Source organism: Eumetopias jubatus, unplaced genomic scaffold, assembly GCF_037043125.1.
Source record: "Eumetopias jubatus isolate StellerSeaLion01/CBP00866 unplaced genomic scaffold, mEumJub1_p1.0 scaffold_4, whole genome shotgun sequence".
In the NCBI taxonomy this organism is placed as follows: domain Eukaryota; kingdom Metazoa; phylum Chordata; class Mammalia; order Carnivora; family Otariidae; genus Eumetopias; species Eumetopias jubatus.
In genome coordinates, this window is record NW_028274810.1 from 65305538 (window position 1) to 65326976 (window position 21439).

The window sequence follows — 21439 nt, forward strand, 5'->3', positions numbered from 1 at the left end:
AAGTTAGTGATGGATTTTGCAAGTGTAACTTCTTTACAAGGGAGGAGGTAAGCTGGATTGGGAAGGTGTATCAGTTGATGTTCAGTCAGGAACACAAAAACACTTTAGGTGTTTTACCCATGGGGACCTGTGCATAGTGTTGAAAAGGCTGGAAGAACAAAAGGTGGTATTTCCCAGAGCTCAGTAGGTCCAGAAAGCCATTACTGCCTCTAATGCTGGAGGAACAAAAGGGAAGGTAGAGCCTGCATGTCTGCATTCACAGCCCTCAACTGATTTTCTGAGCTTTTAACCCTTTGCAAAGCAGAGAAGAGTGCAGGAAGGTGGGAAAGGGACAGAGTTCTAAAAGGAGGATGAAGAAGAAAGATAATGGAAACTACACTAAACTGTGTCTTCCAAAAGCTAGGAGGGGAATGATGTGGCAGTTTATACCTGCAGCAGTTTGTATGCCTAAAAGAAGGAACTGATAGGGTGAGTGGATGAAGATGTTTTACATTACAGAGATAGGAAGGGTATTTGACAAGTAGGGAGGAAAACCTCATCAAAGGAACAGCCACCAGGGGGAGCACATCACTATGGGCTTTGTATTTGAGATACGGCCTTTGTGTATAGATTTTGGAGTCTTTGTGTGGTGCTCCATTGGATGGCTTCAGTCTTTCTCTGAAGGGAGCCGGGGAAGAGAAGAGGTGATGATGATGTTGGCACTAATGAGTGTATGTCCTTTCACTTGGACCTAATGCTGGTACGGTGTGATGTTAATGGTATATTGTAAAGATAAAGCTAAAAATTGCAAGTGTATGTTTGTCAGAAGTCCCCTCAGTAGCTGATGCTCTAATTTTTGCCAGGATTTTGTTTTGCTGCTTTTTGGTGGCTTCTTTATAATCACTAATTTGCAAGATGTGTTCAGTGCCTGTGATTAGAATTTCTCCTCTCAAATGCCTTTTGTAATTTCTCTGATGACTGATAGCCTCATTAGGAACTGGAGCAAAGTGAGAAGGACATGGGTGCTGGGTGGTGTCAGATTGCTGCTGGTTGGTCCTGTGACCTTTGACAAATTTTGTAAGGTCCCTGTAACTTGATTACTTTGCCTGTAAAATGGAGATAGCCATAGTACCTACCTTATAGGGTTAATGTGAGGATTTAAAAATAATATGTTAATCAAGTATTATCAATCAAGTGCTTAGCAGTGTCTGGCACATACGAAGTCCTTAGCAAAATGATCTTGCATTTTCTTACACCTCCTTTTTTCACCTATCCCTCCTAGATTCTGAACCTTATTCTAAGAAACGTGCTCGAGTACAGTGGTTTATCCGATTCTGTGAAGTTCCTGTCAGTAAACGGCATTTGCTGGGCCGGAAGCCTGCTGCACAGGAGATATTCTGGTATGATTACCCTGCCTGTAACAGCAACATTAGTGCTGAGACCATCATTGACCACGTGCAGGTAAGTGATGCCTTGATACTCAGGTTCTATTTTGAAGGTTATTTCTGGCTGCCTCCTAAACTGCATGACCTCAGAAACATTACTGGCTCTAATTTACCCCACGGAAATGAACTTTTTCCTGTTTGTCATCTTTTCTGCTTGCTGCCTACTTCATCTCAACAAATATTTATCAAGAACACTTACCATGTGTTAGGAACCTCCTGGAGGAAGTGACATTTAGGTTGTGACCCGAGGGATGAGCAGGAATTAGCAAATGAATCTCAGTGGGAAATTAATTATATTTAGCTGTGATTGTGGCAGGCACAAAACATTGTGAGGCTGGATACACTTGCTTAAATGAGGACTTCACCTTGAGTAGATCAGTACAAAGAGTGTTAGTTGTTAAGGGCAAACTTATATTATGGGATTTTGTGATAAATCAGTTTCCAGTGAACTGTAGGATGAATGGAGACACTGGTTTGGAGACCAAGATACAGGTTATTTCTTAAGCTACTTCAGGCCCCCAAATTAGGGGATTATATAATGATATGAAGTGTGGTCCCAAGTTTGGTTTAACAGTAGGGCAGAGAGAGTTAGGTCTGGTATGACCAGTCAGATTTTTCCAGTTTATGAGCCCAGCATAACATATGCCTCAAAATAATTTGTCTCTGAGTTAAATGAGTGAAGGAGCAAAAGGTAGATATAGAGGTTGAAGGGTCACTTTAGAAAGGCAGAGAGGGAAGAGGGTATTCAGGCAGGAGCATGGTAGGGGAGATGAGCAGGACTGTGACTAGCCAAGCTCAAAAAATGATGGAAGTCCATTTGGAAGATGTACTGAGCACTCAGGAAGTAAAGTGGGGCCAGATTTTCGAAGGCACCAAAGACCAGAGTAATAATCAGATCTTGCTGTAGCAAGGAGCCATTACAGACTTGAGCAGGGGAGCATGCTTAGAGAAGTTGTGGAGAAATTTGGTATGAGTGAATAGATTGGACTGGGAAAGGAAGCAACGTGGGGTATGGATATCATACCTCATAGCTAGGAATCTGGAAATATGCCGTATCTATGCCTCTTTAGTTTGGGAAGAGTGACATTCCAGGTAAGGATGCAGACGTAAATGCTTTTTAATCATAGCTCTCATGAAGCATCCCTTGGCTCATTTGGTTCTCACTTCTTCCTATTCAGGTAGTAGCTTTAGGCCCAGATGAAGTGATACCTATGGGTCCGAAAAATGAGAAGACGCTCTTTGTGAAACTATCCTGGAATGAGAAGACATTCAGACCACTAGCCCCAGAACTCTTTGCAGAGTTTGATCAGCCACAAGAAGGCAGTCCTAGGCACCAGAAGCCTGTGGGAGCCAAGACTAAGGGCCTAGGAAGCCCTTCTTGGACCACAGCAGAGCATGCGATCAAAAGGATTGAATCAAGGCACTCTACCTCCAAATCTCGCCGAACTCCTTCCCATCCTGTCACCCCAAAGGCAAAGAAGAGACTGGAGCTCAGTGGTATGTGTGAGATGGGTCACAGTGGGCAATATTGAGACTAAAGGAATATGATAAAATATTAACAGGTGCCATTGTATAGAGTTAGTGCCGCAGCAGGCCAGGTACTGAGCGGACGCATGTTGAAATACACATAACAGGGCGCCTGGGTGGCTCAGATGGTTAAGTGTCTGCCTTCGGCTCAGGTCCTGATCCCAGAGTCCTGGGATCGAGTCCCCCATCGGGCTCCCTGCTCAGCAGGGAGCCTGCTTCTCCCTCTGCCTCTTTCTCTCTCTGTCTCTTATGAATAAATACATAAAATCTTCAAAAAAAAAAAGATACACATAACATAAAATTTACCATTTTAGTCATTTTTAAGTGTACAATTAGGTGGCATTAAATACATTCACATTTTTGTACAGCCATCCCCATCATCTTCTGAAACGGAAACTCTGCAACCATTAGACCATAACTTCCCATTTCTCCATCCCCCATCCCCGGGCAACCACCACCATTCTGTTTTCCTGAATTTGACTACTCTAGATACCTCATTTAAGTGGAATGATTATAACATCATATTAGTTTCAGGTATACTACATAATAAGTTGTTGACATCTGTCACCATACATAGTTACAAATATTTTTTTCTTGAGGTGAGAACTTTTAGGATTTACTTTAAGCAACTTTCAGGTGTTCAATAACAGTATTCTTAACTATAGTTGCCATTATAACTCCATGCACACTATATCGTCATGACTTATTTTGTAACTGGGAATTAGTACATTTTGACTGCCTTTATCCACTTCACTGACCCCCTGACTGGAGATCACCTATCTGTTCTCTGTATCTATAAGCTTGTTTTTTTGTTTGTTTAGATTCTAGGGATGCCTGGGTGGCTCAGTTGTTTAAACATCTGCCTTCAGCTCAGGTCATGATCTCAGCATCCTGGGATCGAGTTTTGCATTGGGCTCCTTGCTCAGTGGGGAATCTGCTTCTCCCTCTGCCTGCTGCACTCTCTGCTTGTGCTCTCTCTCTCACTGACAAATAAATAAAATCTTTAAAATTTAGATTCCACATGTAAGTGAGATCATACAGTATTTGTCTTTCTCTGTCTGACTTACTTCATTTACACTTGGTGTAATGTCCGCAAGGTCCATCCATGTTGTGCAAATGGTAGGATTTTATTCCTTTTTTAGCTGAAAAATATTCCTCTGTGTGTGTGTGTTTATCTTTATCCATTCATTTTTTTTGTTGTTTTTTTTTTAAAGATTTTATTTATTTATTTGACAGAGAGAGAGACAGCGAGAGAGGGAACACAAGCAGGGGGAGCGGGAGAGGGAAAAGCAGGCCTCCCGCCGAGCAGGGAGCCCGATGTGGGACTCGATCCCAGGACGCCAGGATCATGACCTGAGCCGAAGGCAGGCGCCTAACGACTGAGCCACCCAGGCACCCCTTTATCCATTCATTCTTTAATAAACACTGCAAGTTTCCATATTTTGGCTATTGTATATAATGCCGCATGTGGGTGCATATCTTTTCAAATTAGTGTTTTCATTTTCCTCAGATAAATACACAAAAGTAGAATTGCTGGATTGTATAATATTTGTTTTTAATATTTTTGAGGACCCTCCATACTGTTGTCCACAGTGGCTATACCAATTTACATTCCCACCAACAGTGCATGAGGTTTCCTTTTTTTCCCATATCCTCACCAACACTTATCTTTTTGATAATAGCCATTCTGATAAGTGTAAGTTGTTATTTCGTGGTGGTTTTGATTTGCATTTCCCTGATTATAAGTGACACTGAGCATCTTTTCATGTACCTGTTGACCATCTGTATGTCTTTGGGAAAATGTTTATTCAGATCTTTGGCCCATTTTTTTAATCTGCTTGTTTGGTTTTTTGCTATTGAATTGTATGAGTTCTTTATATATTTTGGATATTAACCCTTATCAGAGAAATGATTCTTAATATTTTCTCCTGCTCAGTAGGTTGCCTTTTCATTTTGTTGATGGTTTCCTCTGTTGTGCAGAAACTTTTTAGTTTGATATAGTCCCACTTGTTTATTTTTGCTTTTGTTGTGTTTGCTTTTGGTTTCAGATCCAAAAAATCATCTCCAAGACCAGTGTCAAGGAACTTACTGCCTAGGTTTTCTTCTAGGAATTTTATGGTTTCAGGTCTTATATTCAAATCTTTAATCCATTTTGAGTTGATTTTGTATATGGTGTAAGACAGTTGGTCTTTCATTTTTTTTTCTTTGCATGTGGCTGTCCACTTTTCCCAGCACCATTTATTGAAGAGACTGTCTTTTCCCTATTGTATATGCTTGGTTGCTTTTTTGTAAATTGACTGTGTAGGTGGGTTTATTTTAGGTCTCTATTCTGTTCCACTGATCTATGTGTATGTTTTTTATGCCAGTACCATACTGTTTTGATTACTGTAGGTTTGTAATATAGTTTAAAATCAGGAACTTTGATGCCTCCAGCATTGTTCTTCTTTCTCAAGATTGCTTTGGCTATTCGAGGTAAAATTTCTTTTTAAGGCTGAATAATGGTCCATAGTACATATATACCATATTTTGTTTATCTGTTCATCTGTCAGTAGACACTTGGGCTACTGTGACTATTATTGCTATGAACATGGGTGTACAAGTATCTGCTCAAGTCTCTGCTTTCATTTTGAGTATATACCCAGAAGTGGAATTGCTGGGTCATATGATAGTTATAGTTTTAATTTTTCTAGGAACCACCATGCTACTTTCCACAGCAGCTGCATCATTTTACATTTTCATCAACAGTGCACAAGGGTTCCTATTTCCCCCATCTTCACCAACTCTTGTTGTGTTTGATAGTAGCCATCCTAATGGATGTGAGGTGGTATGTCAGTGTTGCATTATTGTTCCCTAATGACTAGTAATGTTGAGCCCTGTAACTTCGAAAGCTTTGCTACTAAGGTGACATTGCTTTTGGATCCTTAGTGGAAGAGATAAGAAATAAATATTTTAAAACTCTTAAATTCATACCGATACTTCTCATCTGTACCATAGGGTTCTTCCCCTCCCTCCTGTATTCCGTAGTTGTATCTCCCTTCTTCAAGAAGAACCCTGGCTCCCAGGAGCAATCCTAATAGACACAAAGTAGTTTACCAACTGCTATCCCAGTCCAGTAGTTCACTTACCAACTAAAGTTCAGAATTTATTTGCAGTTCTCTATGCCTTTAGATTATATTCCACTGAGGGAGTAAATTTAATTGCTTTTTTTCCAATGATGGTTATATCATTGGTGATATGCAGTTATGTTCTTTTATTTCTATTTAATTTTAGGGCCTCTCCCATCTTTGGTTAATTTTTAAGCATGTGAAACATTAAAATAAGATTCAAAGCTATTTAAAACAAGCATACTCAGGATGCCTGGGTGGCTCAGTCGGTTAAGCGTCTGCCTTCAGCTCAGGTCATGACCCCAGGGTCCTGGGATCGAGTCCCACCTTGGGCTCCTTGCTCAGCGGGGAGCCTGCTTCTCCCTCTGCCTGCCATGCTCCCCCTGCTTGTGCTCTCTCTCTGACAAATAAATAAAATCTTAAAAAAATAAAAGTGTACTTAGAGAAGCCCCATTCCTTTCTTTGCCTTTGTACCCCGTTTCTGTTCCATTTTTGTAGGTAATCAATTTTGTTTCTGGTTTATTTTTTCTGTGTTTTTTGCAAAAATGAGCAGATACATATGTATACACACACAGACATGCACAAACATGCATATAATTTTATTTTTCTTATCCAATAGAGTAGCATACTGGATATATCCTTTTCATCATACTTTTTTCACTTATAATGTATGTGAAGCCACTCCATGGCAGTTTGAGAGCTCATTCTCATCCTATTATATGTAATTAGTCTTTCTGAATTCTTTGTGTATGTGCCAAGTTTGTTGGGTATAAGTTATCTGTGTTCTTGATAGCTCCTTAGTATAATGGGTATTTAGGAGCTGAATATAAACATGTAAAACATTGGGAAATACCAAAAGATTACTAAAGAAATAATTGGCAACATCACCTTTTAGAAATAAATGGCAGTATTTTTTGACTATTGATTTTACAGGACCTTGAGAGTTAGGGTAAGAAATCTGGACTTGACACAGTTATGTAACTAGAGGAGAGAGGATATGATGAAAATGTTTTAGATTGTTTTTAACAGAAAGGGGAAAATGAAGTATGAGGGAGACCAGGACATTAGGACATTTTTATATTGATCTAGACATGAGTTACCCTCATAGTCTCCACGTAGGTGCTAGATGACTTTCTTCACTTTATCTGCAGCTAATCTCAACATAACCACATGCTGTGACTAAAGTAAATGCCTCTGTGCCCAGTGCTTTCCTGCCTTGTTGCCTTCACTCTCATCCGTCTCATCTACTCTCCCTCTATATTCCCCCCTCCCCTTCCAACTCTGTTGGAATCTTGTCCTTTTTTCAAGGTCTACCTCAAAAGCCATATTTATTAGCACTTAGGTGCTTTAGGACAATTTTGCTTCATATTATAAAGATTTATTTATTTATTTGAGAGAGCAAGAATGAGAGAGAGAGAGAGTACATGAGAGGGGGGAGGGTTAGAGGGAGAAGCAGGCTCCTTGCTGAGCAGGGAGCCCGATGTGGGACTCGATCCCAGGACTCCGGGATCATGACCTGAGCCGAAGGCAGTTGCTTAACCAACTGAGCCACCCAGGCACCCCTTTACTTCATATTATAGACATTGATGTGCATCATCTCCCCTGTTAGACTAAAGTGTCTTATGGATGGGGACCGGGATTGAGTCTCAATTTTTTGTTTTCTCCTATCACCTGGGACATACCCTTCCAGTTTTACAGCTTTACATTGATATCTGAATGAATGACTGGGTTCCTGGTACCTTTGTCATGGTGAGAGGGACAAATCCAGATGTGGGTCTGTGTATTCACAGAACCCATTTGATTGCCTCCGGGGATTCATCTCTTCTCTATTGGCAGATAGAATCTGAGTTAAAAAAAAATCTAGGTCTTGCTACTCAAACGGAGCGACTGATAGAAATTCTTTCAGATGCTGTTGAGTGGGGGCTGAGGGCTTGCAGTATCATCCCTGGTTAAGCATTCTTTTGGTAGATTACTTCAGGGAAATTGCTGAACATTTATCCACAAAAGCTGATTTAACAGTTGACTTATGGTTCTAACTAGGAAAATCACCCTGAAATTTAGGAGAGATGAAAAATCTAAAAAGCAAGCTAGCTTGGGGAAAGAAAGCTAGCTAGCTTGGAGCAATTAAAAATATGGGCAATTCATGGAGCGCCTGGGTGGTTCAGTTGGTTAAATGTCTGACTCTTGATTTTGGCTCAGGTCATGATCTCAGGGTCGTGAGATCGAGCCCTGCATTGGGCTCTGTGCTGAGTATGGAGCTTGCTTAAGATTCTCTCTCTCTTCCCCTCCCTCTGCCCCTCCCCCCTGCTCATACATGTGTGCTATCTCTGTCTCTCTCTCTCAAAAAATAATAATAAAATAAAGTAACTGGCCCTAGAATACAATGAGGCAGCACTCCTTTTCTTTTTTTTTAATATATATGGGCAACTTATGTGTTTGTATAACTTCAATGGATGAATTTAGCTCTAATGAGATTGAGGTTGTGTATAGTGCTTATTATAAAATTCATACATTGTCTGAGGTGATTTCTCTTTGATTAGGTCTCCCTAGGACACCCAGCACTAGGATTTCCCAGCAGAATTCAGGGGCCTTGTTGGATTCTCCCGGAAGAAGTAAACGAAAAGTGGCCTTCTCTGAGATCACCTCACCTACTAAGAGGTCTCAGCCTGATGGACTTCATACCTTGTCTCCAGCTCTGAAAGCCCCACAGAAAACTGGAGAGATTCAAAGCTCATGTGCCAAGGATAACAAGAAGGCATCACCTGACTGTCACAGGATCCTGAGAACCCGAGTCCCAGCCTTGAAAACCACAGAGACTAGTGAGGAAAGAACACTTACCCCTATCAAGGGGGGCTGGAAATCCTCGGCGGTGCCTTCCGTGGTTCTGAAACCGGAAAACATCAAAAAGAGGTGACTGAGCTCCTTTAGGTGATGTGACATGTGTGGGACACAGCTGCTCAAGTTAGAGCAGCAGGTCTCAAATCTGACTGTTGTAGCATCACCCGGGAACCTTTCCAAATTACAGATTTCTAAACCTTTTCCCAGACGTAGCAAATCAATCTCCAAATGTTAGGCCCAGGAATCTGCATTTGGAAATGCTCTTTGGATGATTCTGATATACTTGGCTGTCCTTTTGGAATCACTGCTCTAAGAGATAATTTCCCAAACCTGGATTACTTCACAGCCCTGCTATGGCTCTTTGCCACATGTTAACACTCACTTTCCTAGTGTTTTTTGTTTTGTTTTTTTAAATTGGAAACCATTCTCAAATACATATAGTACAAGAAGATAATGCATCTAGAACAAACTTTGCAGTTTGACACGAGACAATGTTTGTAAATAATGGGCTGCACAAATAATGTCATGACAAGACAGAGATTACACATTGCTGTATTTCCTGCTCAGCAACTCCAGCACCTGGTGCATAATAGGTTTGCTTGGTAGATGCTTTGTATTGAATACAGAGCTGCGTTTCTGCTCACCTTGAGCCTAGACAGTAAATCCATCAATGCCTCAGAAACGGAAGAGGACAAGAAGCTCTGTCTGGCAGAAGTACATTCTGATCTCTGGCTTGGGAGGTCTTGAGTCTGATTTGAATAATAAGCTTCATGTAAACTTTATCTTTGGTTTTGAGTGAGACTTGAATTATAAACTTTTTGGCAAAGTGTGATTAGTTCCCTCCAAATCCAAATCCCTCCAAAGTAGCTGTAACAACAGTAGGAGCCAGTCAGGCTACCTGACTACTTCTGGTGCCCGCTGCTGATTCCTAGCGCCCAGAACTGTTTCTCATCACCTTGCTGTGATATCTTGCAGGGAGGCAGAAGAACCAGAAGCTCAGGATGAAACTACCTCTACCCCACATCGGATCCGTAGGAAGAGTTCTCTCTTGACTTTGAATCGGATTAAGCAGCAGCTTCGGTAAGCCTATTCTTAGCAGGCAGGAAACGTTCATCACTGCTGTCTATGATATCCATAATCTCAACTCTTAAAGCCGCCTATGTTTCTTGTTTGTTATTTGGTATTCCATTAAATTTGCTTTTTACTTGGTATGTCTGGGGTTATGTTAATTCTACATAAATGTCACAGTTTGAAAGGGGCAAGAAACACTGTCCTGGGTTCAGGGGGCTCCCGGGGACCCTACTCATACCCAGCAAGACTGTTAGTGGAGTGCCTAAAAGCATGAATTTTGATTCTGGCAACTTGGATTTTAACCTGAGCTTTGTCATACTGTGTAACCTTGGGAAGGTTACTTCACCTTTCTAAGCCTCAGTTTCCTCTTCTATAAGATGGGACTGATAATACATAAGTCACAGGGTTGTTGAAGGATTTAATAATATAATTAAGGCCCTTAGCAGAGCATCACAGTAGCAAGGGCCCAAGAAGCAGAGCACATCCTATATTACTTGGTTGCAGGAAAGACTCTAATATCTCTAGTCCACAGTGACCTATCAGGGAGCTTTTTATTTAGATACTGAATATCAGAAAATAACGTGTCCCACCATTCAGGTTTTTAGGTAATAGTAAAAGTGACCAAGAAGAGGATGAGTTTCTCCCGGCAGCAGAGATTTCAGACTCTGGCAGTGAGGAGGAAGAGACTTCCACACCACCCATTCTAAGGAGAACATCCAGTAGGGTGTCCAAGAACCTATGCTCTTCCGTGAAGTCATCCTTACAGACCCCCTCAAAGACACCAAAGAAAACCGTAAGGCTGTTTTAGGTTTGTTTGCCAGTGAAGCATCCTTCTCTTAAATTTAAAATTGTCATGGCTAAGGTCACACAGTCACAGCTGGATTCTGAGCACAGGTCTCTCATACTCAAAGTTATTCCACTTGGAATATTCATAGAGGAAAAGATCTAAGTGAACCCTAGGACTGAAAATGAATCCAGTAGCAATGATTTTGAATCCAAGTTCCTTTTAAGATACAGAACCAAATAGCCAAGAGCCAGACTTCCTGAGGGAGGGGCGAGATCTGGCTCCTCATCTTTGCATTTCCCACAAACGCTAGCAGAGTGCTTTATGCGTAACTGTGTAGCCAGGGCGCAGGGGTGCAAGAGCCCCTGGCTCCAGGGGTTCCAATCCGACGAGGTTTGGCCACTTGCTGCTGACAAAATCCAAAGGCAGAGAGATGAGTGGTGGTGAAACAAGAAAGTTTATTTCAGTGAGGCCACCCCCCGGGAAGACAGTGGACTAACCTCTCAAAGACTCTACAAAGTGCTGAAAATACTTTTAGGTTTGTATAAGGAAAATGGGACAAAGGCAGTTGTGTACATGCTGGTGGGCAGTAAAGTCAGGTCCATCGTTGTCTTGGGGGTCAGTCCTGCAGGGTCTTGCTGGCACCAGCGCAGTGGTTATAGCTTGAGGGGTAGTGGGATGCCTTGCCCACATTAAGAGATAGGCTGGAAAGAAGAACTAAATCAGAAAGTACAGACTAAGGTCCAAATGGCAGTAAAGTCCTCTTTCAAGTGCTCAGTGCGTATCGGATCTCCAATCCAGGGCTGCCGTGCTGTTTCTCCTGCGCCATTTGATTCACCTGAGAAACGGAGCACGACTGAGGTCTTGGTGAGGAAATGTGTAAAGTTAAGAGGGAAGAGGTAAATGGACATCTCTTCTGCTTCCTGTGGAATTTTAGCAGAATGTTGAACCTATTAAAAGAGGGTCTTAACCATGTTCAAATATGTTTGAGAAATGTTTGGATTACACAGTTAAATTGATTCATTGTCACAGGAGTTCTCAGGGCCATTAATTTATTAATGTTATTGTTACCTTCCTAGAGGTTATTAGTGTATGAGTCTTTGATCAGGAAACTCTTCTCCAGGAGCATATTGTTTTTAGAAAATGCCTATTTAATAGACTTTTTCTAAAGGTGATCTCCGTATTTCCATATCAAGAAAAATGTGATTGGGCTGAAGTCAAAAAAGACCTCTGGGAAAGGAAATCAAATACATCACCTTTAGATTAGTGATAATCTTATCTGGAGTTTCTCATATGCAAATAGCTTACCAAGGTTCTGATTGCATCTGCTGGGTCCCACCCATAACAAGGGATATTAGGGTGTGATGCCATCTTTAGCGTGATAAAGGTCAGAAGTCCACCAAGGTTTTTGATACCTTCTCAACAAAGTTTTGGTAGTCCTTTCTTGTTTTCTCCAATGATAATAGATAGAAAACTATTAGGGTGTAAGTGCTTTCTAAAGCCCGAGGAAGAAGTGGAGAGGCTCTTATTACTCTCTAGCCTGGAAATCAAGAGGGTGGGGAGGGGACATGCCCCCATGGAATTGAGTGCTTTGTGGAAAGAACATGAAGATGGGGTAGCAGACCTGCTCTAGAGAGCCAGTAGCAAGAAAGAAAAGAGACTAGGGCTGTCAGCCTAGACTGAATAGTGACCTGGGGCTTTGCAGTGGAAAAATCTGGTGATGTCTCTCCAAGTCTGTGGATTACGGAAGTGCTGAGCTGAAGTTTGACCATATTTTCAAACAAATCTAGAGGAGAAGCCTATGAATCAACCTCGGTTTACGCCTCCTACCCTACTGTGTACTGGGCAGAGTAATTAGGGTTTCTTAATTTCTTGTCTTTCAGGATAATATTTTACTTTTCAATAGTATTTAATCCACACTTCATTCATTCTTTACTCAGACTGACATTGTTTTCAAATCTCAGGACTGTGTGTAAATTAGAAAAAAGAAATTCTGTTTGGCCTGTGAACAGTATTTGTAACATGAGAGAGGGAGAGAATCGTACTTTATACAGAAAGGCACTAAGAGGTATTCACCAACTTCTTTTATCAGGTCACCATGAATCAGATTTGCTGGTGTGTCCTGGGTGGTGTTTTGCTTTGGTTTTTTCCTTCTGAAATATGTTCTCTTTTTGAATACAGCCCAAGCCTAGTACGCCACGCCATGCCACTCCCCGGATCCCCAGCCGAAACCTGGCTGCCCAGGAGCCAGCCAGCATGTTGGAGGAGGCCCGGCTGAGGTGACACTGCTCGTGGGCCCCTGTTAGATAGGCGGAAATGGGTCTGCTTTCATTCACATCGAACAAGGAATTTGTAGTCATTCATGTACATAATAAAGGTAGAGAGTAAAATGAACACGGGTGTTGAGAGAGAAGAAACCTTTCAAGCAGTGCCTGGGTGAGATAATGTGGGCAGGTTCTCGAGGGAGTGACCTAGGCCCCTGCCACCATTTGCCCAGGGACAGAAGGTGGCTGATGGATCAGAGCACTGCTTTTCCATTATGGTGCCCTTTAGAACTATGCGGGAACTTTTTTAAAATACGTAAGCCAAGATCTTCCCAGAAAACAAGTTGATAAATCAGAATCTGTTATGGGATGAAGGCTACACCTGTAATTTAGGAAAGCTCCCCAGGTGATTATGTACCCTTGGTTAGAACCTATCAGTTGGGTAATTTGGGTGGAGAAAGGGATTATGAGACCAAATGAAGAGATTTGAGAATGAAGCCATTCCTGTGGATTTGTAATTGAAGTTTCATAGAGAAACGATACATAAGCTTTCCCCATTTGTTACTGAGTGGACGGTGAAATGTTTCTGAAGTCCTCCTTTCCCCTTATTTATCACCGATCGTAGGCTGCATGTTTCTGCTGTACCTGAGTCTCTTCCCTGTCGGGAACAGGAATTCCAAAACATCTACAACTTTGTGGAAAGCAAACTCCTTGACCGTACAGGAGGGTGAGTGATGCCGAGGCAAACGGGATGGTCTGGGGAGAAGGCCCCTGCTGGCGTACCACCTCAGGTGTCCCAGTTCAACTGAAGGGCCTTTTCCCAGCATCCGGAGAACAGGCAAAATTGTTGCTGAAGCCTGAAGGCTTCTAAAGCAGCTTTTGTTGTCAAAGTAATTCTCTAGGAAGAAAAATTTTGTCATTCAGAGAAAATGAAGCTGGTCTTCTTCTTTGCATACAGCATTGCTTGTAGAATGAATGATTCTGTGTAACCAGGTCCTGCTCTGATTAGCTTCCAAGGATGGTCCTTACTGCCCCCACCTCCGCATTTCAGGGGTCTGGGCCCTTCCTTCACACATCCTCCTGCCTCTAACTGGGTGGTGATGGTGTGAGGCAGCTGGCACGGACTCAGCCCATGGGTCCTCCCCTCTTGCCGCAGGTGCATGTACATCTCCGGGGTCCCAGGGACAGGGAAGACCGCCACTGTGCACGAGGTGATACGCTGCCTGCAGCAGGCCGCCCAAGTAAATGACATTCCTCCCTTTCAATATGTCGAGGTAAATGGGATGAAGCTGACAGAGCCCCATCAAGTCTATGTGCAGATCTTGCAGGTGAGTAAAGCTGTTTGAGAATTTTGGAAAATAGAGTTTCTTGGTGGCATATTTCTGAAAAAGGAGAGGTTTTGTGCTTATTGAGATGTTTACAATGTGCCGGGCATTGTCCTTTGTGTGAGGTAGCAAGAGTAAAGAAGGCAGAATTCCTACCCTCAGGGACCTTAAAGTCTAGGAGCTGGGCACGAATTATTGGAAGCCAGGACTTATTGACGTGGTGAAACCTATTGGCACACAGGAGGCCCTGTGGCCGACTATGGAAAACAGATTAGAGGTCAGCTGGAGTTTGAACCTGGCTCTTGTATTCATTAGTGGTTTTCTTGGAACAAGTAATGTCCAAGTAATGTCCAGTTATAAATAGAGTCATGCAGTAATGATTTTGGAGATGCTTCTGGGACCCGCTTGTGGCTCACTTGCATTTCAAACACAGACTTTATCATCTCTTTTGGTGCCTTCTCTTCTCCTTCCAGGTTAAGGTTAAGACCAGAGTGGAAGGCAGAATTTAGGATACCAAAATCCTCATACTAAATTACTTCCTCTACTGCAAATTTAACATTAAGCTCAGGAGAGTAAAATCCTTCCCGTTTACCATACCTGCTTTTCCCCACATTGCAGAAGCTGACCGGCCAAAAGGCAACCGCTAACCACGCGGCAGAACTGCTGGCAAAGTGCTTCCTGACCCAGAGGTCCTCTCAGGAAACCACCGTGCTGCTCGTGGATGAGGTAAGGAGGTGCCCCCAGGAAGACCGGAAAAGTGGCGTGGTGCTTGACCGTGGCGTTCCAGGAGCAAATGCTGGGTTCAGAGGGAGGTCCTGGCTGCTTTCTCTCATCCCTCATTCATCTGAGCCTGTTCTTCAGTTGTGAGAGGCCTGTGTCCGTTGATGTCCTTGCTGCTTTCATGGTGGGACCTGAGAAGCACAGGCAGCTAAAGCGGTGGTAACAGGTCTTCACTCTGAGGCCCTGGCTCGGTTCTGTGGCTAATCCTGCATCTCTATCCCTTTCCTGGCAGCTCGACCTTCTGTGGACTCAGAAACAAGATGTACTATACAATCTCTTTGACTGGCCCACTCACAAGGAGGCCCGGCTTGTGGTCCTGACCATTGCCAACACGATGGACCTGCCAGAGCGCATCATGATGAACCGGGTATCCAGCCGACTGGTAGGTCCTAGGGCTGCTCTCGAACCATTCTTACCCATAACCTGGGCCAAGAAGTTCTAAAAACTAAATACACAGGAAACTAAAATAAGTGGGAAAAGTATAAAATGTGATTTCTGAAATTCCTGTAATTAAATATGTCACCATTGCATGATTTTCTGCAAACACATCTTGGTGTTCTGCCACCTGGGTACTCTTAAGCTGCACAGAGCCCTGAAGGTCTAGTTGTTTATTAAACGCATTGAAGCACCCGTCCCTCCCAGGCAATGTTAGATGCATGGAGTACAGCAGGGAGCAAGGCAGATGCCACGGGGACGTGGTCCTTCATCAGGGACTTAGAAGCTTGTCGAGTGAAGCCAGGAGCTGAGCCTGTGCTTACTGCAGAGCTGAAGATGCTCCCACCCGCTCTAATTAGAGCACCTCTGCCTTGATCTACTTCTGAATGATTCTGGGAGAAGAAAAGTTGTCTTCACCAAAACAAGAAATGACTTGAGCACCACTGCCACCCTGCAGGAGACCGGCAGCCGCTGTCAGCAGTGAAAGGAGCTGGAATCCTGGGTGGTCTCAGGCTGGACTGTGTAACCTGTTCCATGGCACTTGGAAATCAGGCTTAGGGACCTGAGGGTGGCTGTCCAGCAGCACTGTCAGAGTGGTTAATTAACTTGTTCTCCATTGTCTTGTCTCTCCAGGGTCTTACCAGGATGTCCTTCCAGCCCTATACTCACAGCCAACTACAGCGGATCCTAATATGCCGACTCAGACACGTAAAGGCCTTTGAGGATGATGCCATCCAGCTGGTAGCCAGGAAGGTAAGTCACCTTCGGGGAGCTCCTACTTGCACCTACGAACCAGGCAGCAAGTCTTGTGAGCACCTGCCAGTGTGAGGCCTTGTGTTGGGTGCTCTGCGGATGAAGAGAAATTTAGAAAGTCCTGTAAACATAAATATCAAAAAGTAGAAACAAAAGTGTGAAAAGTTCTTTAACTTTCTTACTGTATAATTAATCAGCAGGTTATGAGTATGGTGGGCTTCTGTATAAATGAAAATGAGTTGATTCGGGGCGCAGGCAGCTTTGTATAATGAAACGGGCAGTAGAGGCAGTTGAGTAGCAAACCTGGCTCTGATACTTAATAGATATTGGAAGCTTAAATGGAAGTTACTTAACAACTTCCAGAGCCTTAGTTTTCTTCTCTGAAAAATGGAAATAATAGTATCTACTTCATAGGATTGTTCTGAGAATTAAACGAGATCATGTCTGTAATGTGCCTCGCAAGGTGCACACTCCAGGATAGGTGTGAGGTATTGGATACCTACATCCTCCAAGCTCACTGGGAGAATTGCCAATCGAGACTATTCTCCAAGGCTGCTGAGGAACAGAAGTGGGTTAAATGTCTCAGCTTCAAGCTGAATGCAAGAAACCACACATCTGCAGTATTTCAGCACTTAAAGGAATTAGAAATTTATTTCTGGTTCTTCTTGCCTGAAGTGATCAGAATCCTGAGTACCTAGAGCAGCAGTATACGTAACGACAGCTCAGAGCTGGGTGCCGTATCAGGTGCAAGGGGTCAGAGGCGAGCCAGACAGGGAGCTGCTTCAAGCCTTGCTCTCTAGAGCTCAAAGTTACCTTTTAACCCCTCTGTGGGGCAGAGTTTTTTTACTTCTATCTTTCTAAAAGTTCTTTTTTTGTCTTTTTGTCTCTGAAGGGTCCTTTTTTTATGCCATTCTGTTTATTGAGGTTGTCTTCACTCTTCCTCGAAGATGCTTTTTGTCTGTTGAATTTGGTCTCTATCTTGCATTGTTAGAGACTTTACTCAGATGTCTTGGTTATTCCACTCTGATGTATGAGTGAAGACTAAAAAGCTTTTGGGGAGCTCTGAGCACATTAGTGGGGCTTGTTCTGAGAGCTTCACTGTGGGGCAATCTGATTGGGCCAATTTCAGTATCTCCAGTTCTTTCCCTTGAGAATAGTCAGATTTCCCAAGTAGGCATCCTGTGTCCTGCCTGGAGGGCAGTATTCTGGGAGTGCGGGGGGGGGGGGGGGGGGGGGGGGGGGGAGTGGGGGTGGGTAGGCTGGAGTCAGAGAGGGTGGAGGTCTTCAAATTCAGCATGCAAACAGTAACCATTTACATTTAGTGAGGGACCTCCCCTCCCCTGCAATAATACTGAGTGTTCCCTGGCCCAGAGACTTTTCTTAATCCTTGCTTGAGAATAAGTCTCTGGACTCTTGCCATGGTAGAAGAGGGATAATCTCAGAGCAAAAATTTTATAGCGACCATACAAATAACCAAGGCACAAAATTTGCCACAGAGCCCTAAACCTTGCTGAGTGGCCCTAATGTTTACCCAACAGCATGAAATGGAAGAAGGAATCTAGGGCAAGGTGCACTCTTTGTGAACTTTTCCTGTGAAGGGCCAGGGAGGAAATGTTTTAGGCTTTGTGGTTATAACGGTCTCTGTCACCACTATTTAACTGTGCCCTTGCATCTTGAAAGCAGCCATGCACAATAGGTAAATGAATGGTCACGGTTGTGTTCCAGTAAAACTTTATGTACAAAAAGGTGTGGCAGGCTGTAGTTTGCTAACTGCTGCTCTAGGGCATCAGTTTGTTACCTTTCAACCAGTCCTCCTTAGTTTAGCCAAACATCCCCCTTTACCTCTAGTTCCAGTATTGCTATCATCTGAGCACTTTGGAGATATTTAGTGTAACTTAGATTTTTTTTCTTGGATTCCTCCATACTGGCTTAGGAATTGGCTCTCTCCAGTCTGGAGTCAACCACCACTCTGCCACCTCTTTCCAACTTGGAGAATTATATTCTCCATTCCTCTCCCGTTGCTTCTCTTCCTTCTTAGCGTTCTTGGTTTCAGAAGGCATCAAATTTAGATGCTGTTTTTACTCAGACTTTTGCTTGTAATTTCAAACCCTCTTTCATTTCTATACATATAAAGAAACATACCTATTTTATATTGTTTCTTACAATTGTGATATCTGAACTCTTTGTGCATCTAATTCTGTTGATTGCTGTTTCCCATGCATATGTGGCCTTGTTTCCTTGTTTTTGTGTCTTGATTTTTTTCTAATTTTATTTTTTATTTTTTTGCTGTATGCTCGTGTTCTTAGAGCTTCCTCTGAGAATTAATTGAGGACTGGGTTGAAGTTAATTCATTTAGAATTTGTTTTTGTTTCTGTCAGTTACCAAGGGCCACTGTCAATTGGGACTTTTTTTTTTTTTTTGAAGATTTTATTTATTTGAGAGAGAGAGACACACAGCGAGAGAGGGAACACAAGCAGGGGGAGTGGGAGAGGAAGAATCAGGCTTCCCGCCCAGCAGCGAGCCCGATGTTGGGCTCGATCGCAAGACCCCGGGATCATGACCTGAGCTGAAGGCAGCCACTTAACTGACTGAGCCACCCAGGTGCCCCATCAACTGGGACCATTTTTAAACAAAATCTCCACTTGAGGTTTTTAGGAGACACAACATAAATTTTGGCTACAAATCCACATGAAGGCTTGTAGTTGCAAAGACTCTTTTTTTTTTTACATGTACCTGGCACCAGGGTCCACACAGGCCATTTTTCCATCCCTTCCACTCCGTGGGTCTTTCACTCACCCCCATACTGAGGCTGTAGTGGAGGTCAGAGCCTAAGTTTATATACGGTCTTCTGTTAGATTCCATGTGGGGTGGGCCCCAGCTTTTCTTGTGTCTCCTTCACCGCAGCAGCAATAAAAAAGGGTATTTATGGTCACCACTGTTCGTGGATACCCCCAGGGCAAGAACTGCTTTGGGTGTTTTCTTCAATTTGTTTTTAGGCCTCTGCAGTAGCTCTTGAGTCCATGTTATTAATTGCTACATGGTGCTGCCTCACAAGGCAGTGGTAATGGTGATGGGAGGAAAGAAGTGACAGGCTGGAAGCATCTATGGGACATCTTTACCCATTGGATATGAAAAATCAGAGAAGGGGAGAATATAAGCTGATACTCATTTTTTATCTTGGGTTACTAGAAAAGTGACCTTTGTTTTGAACGTTTTAAATTTGCATTCTGAAAACATATACACAAAACACTTATAAACTCTGATAATCTCACTTCCCACAGAGGACCACTTTTAATTTGGTGTGTTGTGTATGTATATACCTATACCATTTGCTCTTGTAAACTTAACTTAGCATGAATTTTGGGAGGAAATTATCTCAGGATGTCATCAGGCAGGATGTTACCTGTGATGGTTGATGGGTAAATGGTGGGGATTGCTGGCAAGTACTGGGAATACTAAGAGATCCTTGCAGGCTACAGAGTCCAAGAATTTCCTCTGAAATTTAAAGTGCAGGTGGCTTTCTGATTCAGCTTGGGAGACAGTATAGGATTCTCTACGATGGGAATCGGCATGCATGGCAAGAAAGGAGCAATGGGGTCACTGGCATTGTGGGTTGGTCAAAGTCCTCTAACCACAGACTCCCCTGTGTTCTCCAGTTTTGTGGCTTCCTTCCCTCTTGATTCTGGTTCATTTAGCCATTGACTAGGTGGTCTCCAAAATTTACCACATGCTGTTAGGGAGACTGAGGCTGTGGCTTTACCATCAAAATAGGCTCCACATCAGCCTCTTGGCTTTGGCTGGCTGCTTCTGGGGCACATTGTTATCTTCAAGCAAGGAATGAGAACACTTGTGTTTCTAGGTGGGTCAATAATGATCTTGGGCCAGTGGTCTCTTTTAAGTTTTACTTCCCGGACTTTAAATAAAGCTGAGAATTCCTGCCTTTTCCATTATGGATTTATCCATAAATCCAAGACATAGGTTTGGACTCAAGGAAGAGTCCCAAAAGCAGCGTAATAATTTAAATCCAGGCTCCCACCAGGTTCCCACTGGGGCTAAGCACATAACGTCAGGCTTCAGCCCATTCCCAGCACTGCCTTTCTATTTTAGCTGAACCCAGAATCTGTTAGTTTTTCTCTTGGGCTGAGATGGTAAAAGGACCTCAAGGAATAAAATATTCCCTCTTGTAGGTAGCAGCCCTTTCCGGAGATGCACGACGCTGCCTGGATATTTGTAGGCGTGCCACAGAGATCTGTGAGTTCTCCTGCCAGAAGCCCGACTCTCCTGGCCTGGTCACTGTAGCCCACTTACTGCAAGCAGTAGATGAGATGTTCTCATCGTCATATATCACTGCCATCAAGTAAGTTGCTTCTAACGGATGTGGATAACAATATTGTCCTATGATCATGTGTAACTTGACAAATATAGCTACAAAGGCAATTACATATATAAATGTTTCAAAGTAACACACTGTATGCCTTAAAAATGCATAATGTTATATGTCATATATATTCAGTTTTTTAAAAAGTAAGATGCTTCTGTTTCCTGACCCTGAACCTTTCTTGGAAGACCACAGGAGAGGTCCACAGTGTGGGAAGGCCATGGAAGTTTCTAAGCTTATACTTATTCAACCTGCATTTACTGAAGACGCTGTCCTTTTCTTAAGGGGCATAGTCTACAGGGAGATAGGAATGCAAACCTAGGAGAGTGGGAGAATCATGACCACTTACTGAGTTACACTCCAGGTGCTGAGTGAAGTAAAGTGCTATTGGAACAAGAGGAAGGAAGCAGCTATTCCTCTCCCACTGAGGGAGATGTATATTTCCAGATGTAGTTGCTGTGTTCCCTAGCTTCCATAGTGGCATTTTCCATATCATTTTGAAACTTTAGGGGGTTAGAGAAAACCTTGCCGAATAATGTAGGAGAAAGTTTTTCCCAGTTTTTTCCTCTCTCTTCTCTAAAGACACAGAAGAACTTTACATGGCTTTTCTCTGAGCCAGTGGTATAGTCACTTACGAGAATTCACATCTCATTTTCTTTTAAGAAATTCCTCTGTTCTGGAACAGAGTTTCCTGAGAGCCATCCTTGCTGAGTTCCGTCGATCAGGACTGGAAGAAGCAACATTTCAACAGGTGAT

General features: G+C 43.0%; 1 protein-coding gene across 2 annotated transcripts in view; it reads left to right on the forward strand.

Moving 5' to 3' along the window:
* Window positions 1-21439, forward strand: part of ORC1 (origin recognition complex subunit 1) — a 30460-nt gene that overhangs the window by 7182 nt on the left and 1839 nt on the right. For both annotated transcript variants that reach the window (XM_028106946.1, XM_028106945.1), the window contains exons 5-17: window positions 1262-1440; window positions 2603-2921; window positions 8596-8965; window positions 9869-9973; window positions 10562-10757; window positions 12930-13027; window positions 13638-13739; window positions 14169-14340; window positions 14956-15063; window positions 15350-15499; window positions 16186-16305; window positions 20493-20662; window positions 21347-21434. In XM_028106946.1, coding sequence (XP_027962747.1) covers window positions 1262-1440; window positions 2603-2921; window positions 8596-8965; window positions 9869-9973; window positions 10562-10757; window positions 12930-13027; window positions 13638-13739; window positions 14169-14340; window positions 14956-15063; window positions 15350-15499; window positions 16186-16305; window positions 20493-20662; window positions 21347-21434 — 2177 coding nt within the window. The remainder of the gene's footprint in view (window positions 1-1261; window positions 1441-2602; window positions 2922-8595; window positions 8966-9868; window positions 9974-10561; window positions 10758-12929; window positions 13028-13637; window positions 13740-14168; window positions 14341-14955; window positions 15064-15349; window positions 15500-16185; window positions 16306-20492; window positions 20663-21346; window positions 21435-21439) is intronic.